This window comes from Nesoenas mayeri (genome assembly GCF_963082525.1).
Source record: "Nesoenas mayeri genome assembly, chromosome: 2".
Taxonomy (NCBI): Eukaryota; Metazoa; Chordata; class Aves; order Columbiformes; family Columbidae; genus Nesoenas; species Nesoenas mayeri.
The window spans coordinates 93825674-93843655 of NC_137543.1; the positions used below are offsets into that span (position 1 = coordinate 93825674).

The window sequence follows — 17982 nt, forward strand, 5'->3', positions numbered from 1 at the left end:
GGTGAGAGCAGCCAGAAAAGCTGGCCTCATTCCTATTTGCTCTATGACATATGTGGCAAATGTTGACATAGAGACCTGTTAGGCATCTTGGTTTTTTAGCTGCTCACAGGAACCTGGAATCACATATTGCCCCTTCCCTTAGAATTACAGAATAGTTTGGGTTGGAACGGACCTTCAAAGGTCATCTAGCCCAACCTCCCTGCAGTGAGCAGGGACAACTTCTACTAGATCAGGTTGCTCAGAGCCCCGTCCAGCCTGGCCTTGAATATCTCCAGGGGGGGTTTCTCATCCCCTCATGTTTCCCAAGCACTTTGTTGTGTGCTGGTGACAGTGTCAATGCCACCGGCTGCAGGCACACTTGAAAACAGCCTCCTTCTTGCAAATGAAGGCAAGGGGTGGCAGACGTAATGTGATCTTAGCTCAGTGCTGGGGCATCGGCGATTCTCAAGTTGCCATTCCTGTTTTCCCGACCCTGACATGTACCAAAATCTCCTTCTTGTCTATGTCATCAGTAATTGCCATAACCACCCCTGGATTTGTGTGGTCCATAGTTTACCTCAGACACAGAGTAGATAGTTCAATGTGTAAAAGTGGCTTGAAAAATAAGAGGGTGTCCCTCCTATTGTCCCTCGAAAAATAAAAGTGAGAGGTTCTGAAATTTATTTCATTTTTTTTTTATGGTAGTTTCTCTACAGCTTCTCTCTTCTGACAGCTTTTGGTGCAAGTTGTTCAAGCTGAGACTGGGTGCAAGAAACAGCTGGAGCAAGTTTAATGCAATGTTTCCTCACAAAGCTGCCTCCTCCTGGGAGAAACAAGGGCAGATGAAGACTAGGAACTGCAGCTGGAGAGAAGCAGTCAGCATTTATTTTATAGGCAAAGTATACCCTGGTCAAAAAAAATGACAGACACAAGCATCTGCCCAAATGGACAATGAGAAGATCTTTAATGCTAGGAGCATTAAGGTTCATATGAGGCTATTTTGCTATCTACCTTCCAGGCAATCGTGTGTGGAGGTGTAGTGCTAACAATGTGGGAGTAGAGCAAGTACCTGGAACGAGTAACCAAAGAAAAACAGACCCATACCTGTGGCTCAGGCTGCATCTAAACCCATGGTGTTTCCTAGCACATACTAATTCATCTTGCAAAGAAGACAGAGGAACTGAGAAGCCCACTCACCTAACCCCAGACTCAAAACGGAGGTGGGGAAACAGTCACAGGGGGGCTACATGTGGTAGCAAAAGGGCTGTGCTGTAAAGAAAGTTCAACACCATTCTTGGAACAATGTGTTTGCTGATTACCTTCCATTTCAGCAAGGCTTTTATGCGCTCAGGAAAGGGTAGAGCCAGCTAGATCTCAGAAAAGATCTCAGAAATCTACCAAGTTGAGTCTTTGGAGACAGCCTCATTCCAAGGTGGAGGAAGCCACATGATAGGCGAAAAAACTAAGCAGGAAAAGTCAATTAAATTCATTAATTCCAAGAAGCCTCTCTGAGCAAGCTGCATGAAATGAAGGTCTCACAAGTACCTTTTCTGAGTAAAGCAACATAAAATCTGAGATGAACAAATCAAAAGAGCTAGAAAGTCAGTTTTGATAAGCAAACCTCTGTATACTGGTGAGGGCTGATAATGTAGTAGGCAGGATACAGGAGGCAGGTTTGAGGAACATTTCTCCACCCTCCCAGCAATTTCTCCTGGGACCCTTGGCAAGCCACCAACTTGCATTCATCCCCAGCTAACTCTAGACATCAAGAGGAGAGTGATGCCTTAATTTAGGACTGTCAGCATCTCAGGCCCCTTTCCATAGTCTAGAGGGCAACTGAGACACCAGGGAGATGGGAGGAGCACTGTCCTCCTTGCTTCAATTCCCAATTTTGGACACTGGGATGGCAACACTGATTCTTTGTCAAGACTATGGGAAAGTGACATTTTTAAAGAACATGAAACTCTGAAACGCACTGTTGATAGGAGCAAGATGATCAGTCAAGGAGCTGTGTTTAATGCAATATTTCTTAGTGATTTGCTTCCGAAAATTTTCTGATTGGATGTGTTGGATTTGACTTCCTTGCAAGCCAGACTTGCCAAGAAAAAAGTAAACAAACCTGATAAAGCACATTTTCCACTAACTGTTATTTGCAAATAAGTATTCTGTCATATGCTGCTGTATTTGTAGAAGAGATTGTATACAGAACCAGATCTGGTTTTCTACAAGTGAGACTTTCTGTTCCATATTTCCCTTTTCTTCTCTAAACCCTTCTGTTGCAGTCTTTGTGTTAATCTCTTGTATTTATTGATGGCAATCTTTATTATAAACTCTAGTTTGCATAACCCATTCTTAAGAGGCTGATTATCAACACATGGAGCCTTTTACCATCTTTTCACGCTTCTACAGGACATAATTCATAGTCCCTCTATTGTGAACTTCACTGGTGGAATGGAGCTAAAGACCATGCAGAAATACTTTTTTCCAAAACAAACTTAGAGTCCAAGTATGGCTATGAGAATATATGACAGTCCCATGGGATCAGACTATTCAGCCTGGCATTTTGTGTCTGACATGGCCAATGGTGGATGTATCTGCAAGAGCACAGGGATAAGACATAGAGCTCCTTCTCCAGAGTATTTCCCCAGGCTTCAGCAATTTGAGATTTTCTAGGCCAGAAGTGAGATCTTTGCCTTAAAACTTCTACTAATATTGTCAGTGACAAGAGAAAAACTCAGGCCAATTAAGAAATGAAATCCAAGTAAAGCATCACAGTAAAACCTGTTCATAACCCCAAAGGGTTAGGGATTGGGATCCTTCAGGTCCTCTGTGTGCAGGATCCTGAGCTACCGCAGCAGAAATAACCACCCACCCAAGGTCTGCAGGTGAAGGTGCCATCCTGGCACCACACAGGGCACTCCCTCGGCAGGATGGTCACCCCTGTCACCCACCCAAGACCTAGAAGAGAGGGCTCTGCTCGCCTGCCCCACGTTAACACCCACAGAGCTTCTTTACCTTGCTCCCGAATTTCAGCTTGCTGCTCCCACGCAACAGCAAACACCAAGTAGAAGATGGAGACAGGAGAAGCTGCTACAGCTTGCTGGGATGGGGGAACAGCCAAACACCTCCAGGACCCTGTGGGTCACTTCAGTGGGAAGTGGACACTGTTTCTCTCATGACATTCAGAGACGGGTGGTAAAAGTATGGAGAAATTCCTGTTAACTCTCACCTAAAAGTGGATTCTTTATTCCCAGATTATTTAAACCTTTTCCCACCTGATGTTTCTCCTTGTCTAAAAATTGGCTTGGCTTCCAGCGAAACATTTCCCTGATGCTTCCAGTTCTTTGTTGTGGAGAGTACAAGTGGGAGGAAGGTTTCACAACAGTACCTCTGAAACCTCAGTCTTTGCAAACCGTTCTTCTTGTGTTTCTGGTAACAACAATTTTACCCCTGGGAGAAACCATGACCTTTGCTCAGAAAAGTTGATTTTCTCCTCTATTTGAGCTCTAAGCCGCCTTTGATTTCTGTAATTTAAACGGCATCTAGTCACCACCACCTGATGCCTGGAAGAGGTCTGGAAAAGCTTTCTTTTCTCATCTGATGATGGGTTTCTGCATCAAGCATCATACAGTTGCAACCTTCCTCCCTGATTTAAACAGGGTTCTGTATGTGGAAAGAATTTTGAAAGGTATATGACTGTTGTTGGGATTGGGGTGAGGAAAAGATCCAAGTTTGGTGCCAGATTAGTGGCTGATCTTCCTCCTCTCCTCAGCACTTCAAAGGTCTGCAAGTGTAGTGCGAGACAGGCACCTACACCTTTGAGAAACCTCATTACCTGGAGACAGGGAGGAATGAAAAAAAGTTTATTTTCCAGAAATCATGCTTCTGGCCAAGGACTCTGACATCTGTAAAGGAAATTAGACACACTGTAGGCTGGGTAGTGGCAGATGAGAACAAGGTCACTTCCAAGAAGCCTAAATTAGTTAGCACTTTAATTTGCGAGCTATGTGAGGTAGGAGGTAGAATTTCCCACCCCATCTTGTGTAAGAAGAGGCACAGGAGGACTGAGTGGCCCCTAAGAGGAAACTAAGGTGCAAGAGTGGCAGCAAGTGAGGTAAAGGGACAAGTTATACAACTTTCACTTAATTGAGAATTGTTTTTCAAATCTGCAGAAAACAGCATGTTGCTCCCCTTGTTCTGCAGACAGAAAGGCACAGTTTTACAATCTCCTTTTATTGTTTTGCTGATAAGCAGGCATTTCACATTTCTGACACTATACAAAATGTCCTTTAGAAAACTCAATCGGTGCCATGGGCTTTTCCAGCTGGAACATTCAAACCAGAGCCTGCCTGGCCAAGTGAAGATTTCTACCCCATAACACAGTGTCTCAGCTGTGGCTGGCCAAGGTACCCCAGCTAGAAAGGGAAAAATCCTGCTGCAGGAGCCGTCAGCTTCACCCCCTGCTTCCACCCCCAAATGGGCAGCAGCACAAATATCACGCAAATTTCCTGACCTTTGGGGCAAGCTGGCTGGGCGTGCGCCGGGACAACTTGTTGAGTACATGACCTTGTATGATCGCACACAACTTTGTATTTCCATTCTGCAAACACTGACTGCCAGCCAAAGTTTAGTCCCATTCTGCTTACTTTATAAGATCCCCTACTGTTGGAGACTTCTACTATAAACAGCTATAGAGTGAGCGCATCTTCCTTCCTTGGCAAAAATCCCAAAGGGTATTTCTGCATGACACAGACCTGTGTGGAACCTCCCAGTGTCCAAGGAAAGGTCAGGGAGTTACCCTTTGCTGGGGAAACCCACCTTCCTGCCTGGCAGTCCCCGCAACTTGAAATGACAAAGATGGGCCACTGGCAACTGAATATATATTTATTTTTGCATTGCCCAAACATGCAACTGGAATAGCTTGATTCTAGTTTGTCTCAAGATCTGAAAGTGGAGCTATCAGAATCGCTGAATCAGAGGATATGGATCTCTGACAACAATAGTATTTATGAATCCTTACCAAAAATTGCTGAAGATGTTGGTTTGATTTTTTGTTTGTGTTGGTTTTTTGTTTTGTTTTTAAAAAGCACCTTCACATGTCCCTGTAATATGCTTGTGCTTTATTACTCAAAGGAAAAATGCACACTATTTTTGCCAGCTAACAATTCTAACACGGCATGTCGACAAAGCTGAAAATATCTTACAACAATGTGAGTCATTTTGGCTTCAAGTGCACATCTTAGAAAAAAGGAATCTCAGAAAAAAAAAGCTCTTTAAGTAAGTTCTAGCATGAAATATGGTCCTCAGGTGACAGGTCTGGAAAGACTATTCTATACAGAAATGATAGGTACCTTTCAAACCACACAACTTCTGTGGGTTTTGTTTCTTTAAAAAACAAACAAACAGAACAAGAAGCCTCCCCCCCCCAAAAAAAAAATAAAAATCACCCAAATAAAAATCACCTCATTTATTTCCCAACTTTGGACACTGATAACATTTATAACTCCAATGGGCTATGATTACTTTTTAGATGTAGCTCGGTGACCTCTGCTGGTAGATTCTTATCATAACTGCAACAATTCACACACACAGGTAGAGAGATGCATTGGTATTCTGGTAAGTGCTGCCCTACATACACAAGACATAATACACAGGATAAAATCCCTGCTCTGGAAAACAAATTCTCACGCTGAAAAGGTAAAAATAAAATAAAATAAAATAAAATAAAATAAAATAAAATAAAATAAAATAAAATAAAATAAAATAAAATAAAATAAAATAAAAAAAATAAAATAAAATAAAATAAAATAGTATAACCCAGCTTTCTCCACTCACAGATGTTTTATAGTGCAGTTTTTAGAGAATCTTTGGTAAAAAGGTACAACCATCTGAGGATGGGGGCACTGGTGTATATTCAGCATAATGGTCTAAATGCTCCCTATTGCTCAGAAAGCCCCTAAACTTCATCCCGTTAGAAAAAGGAGGTTACACCAAGGAAAGGATTAGTCTCCACTTGCATTCCTTTCTTGTACTCTTTCTCATACCATCTGCTAACAGCCATTGTGGGAGAAAGGATACCAACTAAATGGACCTGTATTCTGACTCAGCACGGTTGCAGACAGCCTGTCTGCTGCGATACAGCAGCACAGTATAATTTGATACTTTAAAAAAAATAATAAAAAATAAAAACTGGCCATTCACCTGAAGGATCACAATGCAACTTTCAGTTAACAGCCTCGGTCTTTGTGATACCCAAGGTCATTTCTATTATTACAGCACAGTGCACGGAAATACTACAAATACCAAGAGAGCCTTATCTATTTATCATAGGTGAAATTGGCACGCTCTGCAGCAACGACGGCTCCGCGCCAGATCACAGGCATCCGAGTTCACTTGAGTTTACATTCAGCGGCTGGCTTTCCCCGTTAGGAGATGTGCAACGACATTGCCGCGCTCGTTTCTCGAGTGTCCACCTTCCACGCCGACAGCTGTGGAAGCACACAGCAGCAAATACAAAACATGCCGGAAAAAAAACGCCACCAACACCCAGCCCGCTCCGCTGTTAAAATAACAACAACAAACAACAACAGCGCTGACAACAATCACAATAATTACTGTTGTTAGGGCGATGCTGCCGCGCCGGCCGCCGCCGGGACGGGCGGCTGAGGCGGCCCCGCTCGCCCTCAGGTGCGAGGCGGCAGGCCGGGCAGGGCGCCCCCTAGCGGCCCGCCTCCGGCGCTCCCCTGCCCCGCCCCTCCGTTCCCCGCCCCCGGGGTCGCCCCCGGGCCGCCCGCCGCCGCCGCCGCCGCTCTGAAGTTTGCAAGCGATTTCCTTTCCAGCCCGGCCTTATCTCGGCCCGCACGTTGCCGCGCGGTGACTAATAGCAGAATAACATTGTCTCGGGATAAAATAGCGCCGGGGCTGTTTACCCGCTCCATGGGGGTTCGCTATAAAAGGGCGCCGGGGACAGCCGCGCCAGCCAGACGCGCCGGGGCGCACCGAGCCGCTGCCTGCGCCCACGCCGTGCCCTGCAGAGAACGGGACACTGCACTCGGTCCCGACACTGGGAGAGACTTTGTCCTTTTTTTTCTCTTTTATTAATTTTTTCCTTTTTTTTTCCTTCGCCTTCCTCGCTTTTCTTTTTTTTAATTTTTTTTTCCCCGTCCGCTCTCTGCTGCCTGCTATGGATTATTCCCAGATGATCGTCTCGCTGCTCTTCGTGCTCTTCCCAGAGCTGCTGCCGGCAGGTAGGTGCTGACCCACAGCCACTCGCCGCCGCCTGGGTCTGGCCCTGCGGGGGTGCTGCCGGGGGGCAGCCGGGCTCCGTGCCGGCTGGCGGGGAGCGCCACCGGGGACCCCGGGGAGGGCGGCCCGGGGTGGATGAGGGATGCGGCGGGAGGGGCTGCCGGCGGAGATGCGCGGGGTGCGTGTTTTGCCGCGGGTGCTGAGCTCTGCCGCTCCCTCCCTGCAGCCACCGGAGCCGAGGCGGGCACCGTGCCGCCCCCCGCTGCCGCCGCCGCCGCGCACCGCCGTGCCCGGCGCTGCTCCTGCTCTTCGCTGCTGGACGAGGAGTGCGTCTACTTCTGCCACCTCGACATCATCTGGATCAACACCCCCGAGTGAGTGAGTGGACCGTGGTGGGGCTTCAGCAGTTGCCGAGCGCTGGGTTCAGCTTTGGTTGGGAGAAGGCAGGGGGGAAGGGAAAAATTAAGAACCACGAAACCCCCTGCTGAAATGGGAAGGGGGGAAGGAATAATTATTTGCACGGTCTCTGCTATTGCTTCTTCACCCCTGCTTTTCTGAGTTTAGCAAGGAGACTGATTACCAGGAGAGAAAGCAAGCAGGATTTGACCACCTAGCTTGACGAGATAGCTCCTAAAGAGCACTAACACACCTGCATTCCTAAAATCTGGGCAGGAGTATTTCCTTTGGGTGCTGCTCAGCAAGGGCTGCGGGATACTTTTTGCTATGAATCAGAAGCAGACAAAATACCAAAAGTATGATTTTGCCAGCCTCAATTTGCCTGACCGTTTTTCTTTCCAACAAGTTAGGAGGCTGGAAGGCTTACTTTGACACAGGGTGGCTCCTCGCTGCTCTCTGCTGCAGATTAATGCATCCTATGTCTTAATAAAGTCATGTACAGTATCTCTTTCTGTGCTCTCCTCTCCAAAAAGTAGTGAGCCAGAGCCTCACCTAATGCTGCAAACACTGACTTTGGTGATTTGTTCTGCTGCTGGGTTTCCTTGGAGTGGAGAGGATCTGTTCCTGACTCTTATTGCTTTTCTCAGTGTTGGCAGTTACCAAAGTTCAAAGAGATGAGGTTTTATTACTTTCTATTGCACAGGGAGTCACAGCAGCCTTATGAAATCATAATTAAAAGATCATTAGCCTTGTCAGTATCCATGCTAATGAATACGTTGCAGGGTCATCAGAAACATTCGCATAGAAAGTATGGTCAAAAATGCATTCCAAACCCACAACCTTTGCTCATGCAATCAGTTCCATTGATAAGATTGCCCAAAATGCCCTGCTGTTTTGAAGCCATGGAATTATTTGAATGACTTTCATGTTGTCTCTTTGATCATAGGAAGACTGTTCCGTATGGTCTTGGAGGCCCTTCTCGATCCAGAAGATCCCTGAAGGACAAGATGCCAGAGATGCTCACTGAACCTAGCAGCAGATGCCGATGTGCTGACCAGAAGGACAAGAAATGTCTGAACTTCTGCCAGACAGGAAAAGATCTCTGGTGTGTCTATTGTTGCTACTTTTTAAAAAGGCAATGCATATAAAAGGGATGGATTGCGGTAGACTTACTCACTTTGGCACTTGTTGAGTGAATAATCTCCCCAAAGCCTTGCCTCCTACCTGGATGCTTATGCTGCTATGATACATACTATGGTTTGGCCCAGAAAGATTGCTTATTACATGCCTTGAGAAGTGGTTGATGAAATGCCTCACCTTGTGGGCTGCAGGCTTGGGTGTTTTTTTAACAGCAGCGTCTTTTCACTTTTAACAGGGCTCAGTCCACAATGGAAAAAACCTCTCGTCACCACAACAAATCTGGCCATTGCATCGGATCCAAATGTATGAGCCGACAGCTTCTTGACAGCAGGAAAATGAAGCGGTGAGTTTCTTCTCATCCTGTTGTAGTTCCCCCGAGTAGCAATAGAGAGCACAGTTCACCTGCCGCATAGTCAGCATGGGCTTTGCTGGTGATTTCAGTTTAAGGGTTTTGGAGGAATGGGTGAGGATATCATGAGGGCTTTTGTTCATGCAGTGGCATCTTAGCTTGTGAAGACAGGGGTGCTGAGCTCTGCCCACCATCCTCTATTTCCCTAGAGGAAGCAGTCTTAGTTATTGGCCTAAAGATACACTGAACTTCAGAAGAGTACAAAATTATTAAACACTGGCAGAAATTAATAGATCCTGTCATTTTGGTGCAATCATGCACTATCTTAAGGAATACAAAATATTACATCCCAACTATTCTAAAATGAAATTGAGTCTGAATGACTTTTGTTAGATACTTTATTCCCTTTTACTGCAGAGAAAAAAAAAAAAAAAAAATAAAATTATTGGTCTGTCCAGATTTTGAATATATTGTTTCTTCTTGCTGGTGTGGCTGGCTTCTTAGAACGCAGAAGGCGGATTTCTACCTGCCCTGTCTCTTGCACTGACTGATAAACCTGTGTAAAATGAACATGGCATGTTAGTGATGGAAATGACTGCAAAAAGGTTGAGGAAAGGGGAAATGAAGGCTAAATTAATATTTGAGCCCAATTTAATATTTGAGATCAGGAGTAAATCAGGACTGCCCTTTGAGGTCTGTGCATAATAAGCTGAGTGGCAGCAGGCAGCAATATCACTCCACAGCGCAGCTAAGAGACACATGCGTTGCACTTGGTGCAGCCGTGAACCCCGCAGAGAAGTCAGCTTTGAAGAAGAGTGTTAGCACAGCTGTATCAACTCTGGCGCTCAGCGTTTGACCATACACCCATCTAAAAGTGTGGCATGCAGAGGTTCGCCTGCACAAAAGCAGAACAGGGTTTATGGGAGCAGGTAGCCTGATGGTTTTTAGTGAGACTTAGGCCGTGGAAGTCTTAAATCACTTTTGAAAATGGGCCTTGCTTACTTACTTACTTGACAAATGCACCCATTCATTGGAACCAGGATTAGGTTTACCTAAAAGAAACAACACAGCTGTAAAGAATAACACTAAAGACCTCTTGTCTGGATAAATGCTATTTAAGAAAGTCTAGGGCATCTATCTTTGAATGAATATTTTAACTTATTTTAATATTTGCATTTAAATTCTGAATCCAGTATTTTGAGTGGCCTAAGATAGCGTAATTCTGACAGAGGCATAGCAGTCAGCAGTTACTGAGTATCCCGTAGCAGAAATCTAGACTGAGGCTTACTTAATAAAAAACTGAATGTCTGCATTCTGGAGATGCATTTTCATTATTGTAACAATAAATGTATATTTCTTGTTTTTGCAGGCTGGAAGCCATTGGTAACAGTATCAAAGCTTCCTTCAGTATTGCAAAGCTGAAGGCTGAGCTCCAGAAGGGCTGGAAACTGAAACATAACAGGACGAACAAAAGGCAAAGCATCTGGGAAAGCCTGAAAGCATCCTAGTGGGAAGATCACCCAAATCACATGCGCTCACAAAGCATCACCAAAACTCTCTCTGGACTTCTAACATTCCACGACAGTGAAGGGCTTCTCTGTCCAAGTGTTTGTGCAGCAGAGCAAAACACTAAGATAGCTCCTTATTTGGAGGTATAAAAGCAAAGGATGTAATCATTTTGGAATTCAGATGGATGGGTAGAGAAGGGGAGTTCGCAGTACCATACACCAAAAGCCATCTTTCTGAAGGAAACATTTCGATATTGCTTCTGGAATGTTACCCATCAGTTTTCAGGGTCCCCATCAAAAGCATCTTGCAAGGAAGACCTCACAGATGTGCTTAGAAAGGACAGAAAGCAAGACCTGTGTGGACAGACTTCAAAGCGAAAAACTCTGTCTTTCGGTTGAAATGCAAAAATGAAAGCCGCAGGACTACTTTAATCAGGACTTTGTGCATATATACATGTCTACCTCGCGTACTGTTTGTTGCACTCCTGCTAGAGTATTTTTACACCTTGTTATTGCCTTTGCTAATCAGCTGCAACCCTTTGCCTTTTTTCAGAAGTCTAGTTTACTTGTACAACCAGAGTTATCTGAATGTGGGTTAGATGATGTGGTTGTTTGCATAGTCGAAGTCCTTTGGTTTTGGATACCAAAGGACTCTTCAACATAAAATAAAAACTAGAGGACACTCTAGATTTCCCATACCAAGGGTATTTGGCTAACTGAAGCTCTAAAGATAGAGGTTGTTTTGTCTTACATGCCACCAAAAATGCACTGAAGTGGAGATGTACCAGAGATTTATTCAGTGGCTTGTTTGGTCGAAATGCTCTGAGACAAAGGGTTGTTTTTAATTATGTCAAAAGGCTAATATTGGGTGAATGTTTATAGCAGGAATTTGTTCACATTGTTGAATTTGCTGACAGGTTGAATCTTATGTGCTTATTTTTTATGTTTTGTATTTATATTCACACAAGTGCTTCATTATATTTACCATGTTGAATACACATTGAAGTAGGCCATATTGGTCTATGCATGTTCTATGTATTTCTGTATGAAATTGGGAAATGCTTTATGCCTATCAAGGTAAATATCTTCATAAATAAATATTTTTAATTACTGTATCGGCCTGTTTTTCATATGCCCTGCTTTTCCATAAGCTGGGGCTCCATGATCACAAAAGCAGGTTGACCCATGTACAAAGCTGACCTAGATGAAGCGAGTGCACATGATTGCCTTTCTGTCAGATTAGCCAGATCACAACACCAAAATACTTGAAATACTAAATACTTGTTCGAGCTTCAAGCTTGCTCATCAAAACTTCATAATGAATCAAATTGGCCAAGTGAATTTGTCCTGGAGCAGCAGTCTCACATGGTTGATGTATTTTTCATCCAATAGTACAAACTCTAAAGTTGGATTTACTGTGCCATTAAAATATGGCAAATCAGGGCTTGGATATAGATGAACTAGAGAAGAAAATGGACACTAGTGGCTGCTTTGTGGGCTATATTCGACTGAGCACTGTTATGTTACTTATTACCATGCCATCCTAAAAGTCTCAGCCCAGCCTGTGCAAGTTAAAGATGGAGACTTCAATGGCACCTGGCCAAAGCCCAGGAAAGAGCTAGAGCAATAGTCAAACTTTGTGTGTCTACAAACATTTGCCTAAAATGGTTATAGCTGGAAAGATGCTTAAGGCAAATAGGTTGATTTAATAATCTTCAATCCTATAGGAAAAAATAGCACAAGAATTAGCCCATGGATAAAACTGAGTGTTTTATGTTTTTTAATCTTTTACAAGGTGTGTGATACAAACACTGACAGCAGTCACCATTAAAAATTTCTGAAATTGTTCTGGATTTCTTGTTCAATATTCATTTGTTTGCAGCATTTTTCATACCTGAATACCATGAGGCTGAATTAAGCCCATACTATCTTTTCCATCAGGCTGTTCTGCTATGTGATTCAGTGGAGTGCTGGCAGCCTGGGTTTGACAGGAGACCCTGGCCCAGGCCACGGGAAGGAACCAAGTTGTCCCTGTGCCTCTCTAGGGCAGGATGCAGCCCCTGGAGCCACCCTTTGATCCCTGCATTGTCCACGCGAGCTGCTTGGGATGCAGACAAATCCATGACCTCTGTCAGGGATGAAGAGACCTCACTAATGCTCCCTGGTTTTCAGTTTCTTCCCGTCCCAGTAGTTGCCTTCAGCTATGGAAATAAGCAAGTACTCAAGCTGCTGCCTCTCACCCAGCCAAAGCAGCAGGCAAGTGGGTGATGTGGGGTGCCCCTGCCAGGGAAGGGGTGGTTCATCAGCATCCCCATCCCAATTTTCTCTCCCAGGAGGGAGCAGGAGGAGAGGAGTGATTCTGGGAGTGGAGGAGCACCACTGCAAAGCCTGTGCTGTTATTAACACTGGCTATCGGGATTTTGTAGGTGGCTGGGCGAAATGGTGCCTTGGATAGGTTTTAGTAGCTCAAATTCAGAGCCAGCTGCTTCAGGAATTCTTGCAAAATCATGCTAAAAATAAACCTGCTCCTTCTAGGGTTTTCTGTGCTGATGCCTGGCCTCCACATCTGGCTTTCAACCTCCTTTCCTTTCTCCTTCGTAAACTTACCCATCTGCTTGCTCACGCTGCAGCTTTGTGTAGTGAAGGGCACCCGCTAAGCCTCTTGGGGAAGGCATGGTCCCCAGAACCATGCAAGGTAAAGTCAGAAGAGCGCACAGTACCGAGCCTGAGTGGCAATGCAAAGACTATAAGAAGAGTGAGATGTCCCGATGCCAGGAGCTTGCAGGTTTTAGGCAGAGCTGCTGAAGACATTTCATGTTGACCAGCTTTGCTCCAGGGGCCCATTTACACATGTCAGGGCCAGAAGGGGATGCGCCCCTGCCCCTGTCCCCACGCTATCTACCTTCTGGCATAGGAGCATAAACTGCAGCTTATCCTGGTTTGCGTTAGTGACTTGGACCAAAATCCAGGAGTTAATAGTCTGTTTGTTTGACTGAATAAGCAAAAGGGGAGATGAAGCATTTTATCTTAAGGCTGGCTCACATACAAGTACCAGGATCTGTCCCAGAGGTTTGCTACTTCTCAAAGCAAGCTCTATGGCAGAGATTAAAAAATTCAGGCCAGAACCCCCAGCGAAAAAAGAGAGGCATGATATGTGCTGGGGTTTATGGCGCTGAACACAGCATAAAACTACATTCTTACTTAAGATAAACGACCCGAGTGAAAAAAATATTCTACCTGAAGCCAATGGAAACACTGTGCTGACTGCAGAGGCAGGGCTGCAGAGTCAGGACTCTTACTCTTCTGACTAAAACTAATCTCACTTTTTCTCTTGAAAAGTAAACCTTTCACGGCCATAACCTATCTCCTTTTTAAGTGAGAGGTTTTTCTAATCCAGGATGAAATCTCAGAAGGATGAACACATATAGAAAAGAAGGCCACTGCTTTCCACCATGGCCATACTCTTATAAGTCACAAAATATGTCTCCTGTATAGATGAAATTCCAGGTCAGATGAAGAGCAAGGAAAGGCCCTGTTCCTGAGCTGTTCCCAAATTGTATATCCCTCCTCTGATTTTTCCTGGGTTTAGCACGGTCATTTCTCAAACTGCAAAAAGTTTCGCAGGAAAAGACAACTATGTCTCTCCAAAATTAAGCTTGCTGTACTTGTTTTTATTCAGTGTTGTGTATAATTCTTTCTTGCTCAGCCAGTTTATTTTTCTTTTCTGTGGATAAAGGCTGTTTTGACTATATATCAAAACAAGGTATACAATAAAACAAAGCTTCAACATGTGAGTCAGGCTTCGAGTCAGGAAAATACTACAATGCTACTGAAATTCTTTCCATCTTATCTACATAATTCTGACCTAATTTTTCCAGAAATGGTAACTCTAATCTGTACCACGTTATCATGAACTGCCCCAAAATAATTCACGCAGGATGTCCTAACGTTGCCTATAGAAGTTGTCAAATACCAGCCTCTTTGTTCATGTTTCCTTACATTAGGATAAATTTAGCCGCCACAACACACTTCTATATTTACAGACACAGAATGAGCTGGATAAACCACTGTTAGAGTTCTATCTAGTGTTTACGTTCTTCACACTCAACTGTTTGCCTCTGTGTGTATAAAACCATATCAATTTTGATGTTGTCTGCATCATGGTGCTATTCTTAGGCTCCTTGGGTAGAAATCCAGTTTCCACGCTCAGCTGATATCTTTATTTAACTTACTGTTCTTCCTTTGTGACCTAGGAAACAAAAGGATGGAGTTTTTGATTAATTAGAGGAGAATGCTTGGAAGCTGTGATGGCGAGTGTAAGTATGCGAAGAGACAGACTGCTACAGATAAAGTACAAAGATAGTGGCAGGATCGTTTTTCCTGAGGTAAACATTGTGTGAACAACATTTCGGAAACTTAGCCAGAATGGGTGTACATGTCTTTCTTTATTTTATATCTCTGATCAAATCTGAGCTAGGTGCAAAATGATAGGGGAGCCTATTTTGTTATTTCTCAATATGGTTAAACTATCAGCTGGTATGTCTTAGTGGTGTGCCTGGGACACGTTCCTCTGCCCTGGTCAGGTCAAGGAGACCCGAATTCTGCCTGAAGTCCACTGGGTCAGTCAGTCAGCCAACAATTCCCTCAGCTTCAGAGGCATCATTTATGCCAGTGAAAATGAGAGCAGAATTTGACCCAGAAAAGCTTTGATCTTTCTGATATGGCTGTGATGGGGACAAATGGACACCAATTTGCTGATGCTTGCTCAGGGCTTCAGAGGCTCTTGCTACTCTTGTTCTGGGTTTGGCATTTTTCTTTTTTTCTCCCTGCAAGGATTTTCTAGTAACAAATTAGATAAATATCACTTTGTAAGCAATGGGGCAGTTTGCCTCTGGCTCAAGAAAGCTGCATTCAGAAATGGATGAGCCCTGTGGAATTTGCAGTTTAATTGACCTCTCCAACTATTTTGGGGTCTGTGGAAATGATTTGAGTTCACCAACTGTAATTCAAGTCCGTACTCTTGTGTTTTTCCCTCAAGGAAATAAAAAAAACAACAAACAAACCCTTAAACCTTTTTTTCTAGCTAAAGGAAAAAATGTATGTTATGTGCTAGTCACTAGAAACAAATCCAACCCCTAGTTTGGCAAGAAGAAAACAGCACTGTATTTTGGTCATATATATTGGATTTACATTTACCTCTGCCACTTTTCACAGACACCACTCAGTCAAGCACTTGGTGAAGTGTCCCTAAGGACCTCTCTTGCAAAGACAGCCACATGCATTGAGTGTTTTGATGGACCAGAGCTTCTCCTCTTGTCATCTTTTTCATCTTCATTTCAGTCCTATTGTTGCAAGAGGTCTGTTTTTCTTTTGCTTCTTATTTCCATCTTCTCTAATTTCTAACAGGAGTATAAAGCAGTGATACTCACACACTAGACAGTAAATTAAAGTGGACAGAGAAACTGGGCAAATGGTGCTTGTCCTATTTTTATCAGTGATGTGCAGGCCTTTAAATTGTGTATTTGCCTATGAAGGGACTTCCAGGTAGCAGAGACCTCTTATGAGTGTTTTAACCGATACCAAGGCTCAGCCCTGCAAAGAGTTTAACTCTGTGGCCATCAGCTGCTCATGGAAAAGTTGTCATGTAAATGCACACAGACTGCCTGGAAGCTTCAGAAGATGCAAGGTGCTGGAGACTTTGCAGGATCAAACTGCCTCCTCAAGGAAGTAAGGACTTGTCCTGTGTTTTCTCATACTGTGAACTTGCTCATCCACTTTGGTGAGCATCCCTTGAGTAGCATAAGCATGCACAGAACAAGAACCGTGATATTATCTGCAGGAGAGGTGCCTTGGGGCTGTCCTCTGGGTTCTTCCCTCATGAATATATGTCTCATCAGACCTCAGGGGAGACATCTCTTTCCTCACACATGGGCTGCGCAGCACATCCATCAGGCTGCTGACTTAATAACACAGCAAGGCAAGCAGGGATCAAAGAACACATGCTGCTGAAAAGAGTGATCATCACTGGGCTGTGCAGAGCTCACCCTGTGCGATGCTGCTGCCGGCATGCTCCTCAGTGGATGGCAGGGAGGGTGGCCACAAGCCACAAGTCACACCAGCATCCCTGCTCCATCCCCTGGAAATGTAAACCACTTTTCCCACATGGCTGCAGGTTTGCCCTGCGTAATGCCCTGCAGGCTCCCCTTTGATGTGTATGGTCTCAAAATGACCCCACAGATTTTATCAGTATCTTATAGCAGATTTTTCTGAGGAAGCATCTCAGTCAGGAGAGCTGTCCACTCATTCCAGTTTCCCTCTTGATGGACTAAACTGTTGTCACCCAGGTGAGTTTGAAGGAACACCACTAATTTTGCTAGCCCAGAGGTTTTTCACAGTGTCAGTCATGCAGATACAGCATATGACTGTGAAATACACAGATACCTCTACGGAAGCTCCTTTGTCCATGTTTCTTCTATGTATTCATTAGAAGAATATTTTCCTAATTTTTCAATAAATTTTACTCCCTTATCTTTCTAAAATCTTGTGACTTTTGCTAAGGTCTTGGCCTGCTGTTTTTCCTCCTGGGTCTCTGCTAACCATTACATCATTCAGCTGGATGCTTTGCAGTGATGTGCTTTTCAGTGGCTTGGAAACAATGTGCATTAAGGCTCTTTATTTAATTTTACTTCACCCCAAGTCTGCTTGATCATAAGCACAAGGACATCTTTCACCTGGCTGAAATACAAAGTGCCTGTGGGTGCCGTCCTTTGCCCTGAATTGGCAATGGATTATGGATTGCTCGTTCTGGTGTTGACAAGTCAGAAACTTGGCTACATATTACTGTATGGTAAAAATCTATTCTTTGAACTAACCACTTTCTGCTGAGTAATTCTTTTTCTCTGCAAACATTTCTATAAATGTCTATACATATGCAGGGGTCAACTTTCTAAGCAAACTACAGCTTTTCCTTCCCCATCCCTTTATCTCTCTTCTCTCAAGTATTTCTGTGCTGTTCTGGTGCATAGCTTTTTTGAGCTGCTTCTGTATGAAGCCGTGATCATAGCTGTTTTTTCAGCCTGTGACCAGTGAACATCTGAAGAATCATGAAACGTGATTAAGATATGCAAGTTCATATGTGAACAACTTGTATATGTGAACAGTTTGCTTTCCCACTGGTAAGTTTGTGACAGCCCACATCACAAATTAATTAAACCTGTGTCTTATACATGGAAATCAGGTTTAAAAAAAAAAAGAAGTTGCCAAATGAAGCTGTTAGCATAGCAAAGTACAGAACTGAGTCCAGCCACATGACAAATAAGAAAGTTACTATTGTGATTAAAAACAGTATGTGATTGTACAATTATA

At 44.0% G+C, this 17982-nt stretch overlaps 1 protein-coding gene across 1 annotated transcript; it reads left to right on the top strand.

Annotated features, from left to right (window-relative positions):
* Nucleotides 1-5154: 5154 nt before the first annotated feature.
* EDN1 (endothelin 1) lies at nucleotides 5155-10617 on the top strand (the record flags this gene model as incomplete). The annotated part of the gene is made up of 5 exons (XM_080339845.1): nucleotides 5155-7226; nucleotides 7451-7598; nucleotides 8567-8725; nucleotides 8996-9103; nucleotides 10479-10617. The coding sequence occupies exons 1-5, from the start codon at nucleotides 7163-7165 to the stop codon at nucleotides 10615-10617; spliced, it is 618 nt and encodes a 205-aa protein (XP_080195971.1). The 5' UTR covers nucleotides 5155-7162.
* Nucleotides 10618-17982: the final 7365 nt, after the last annotated feature.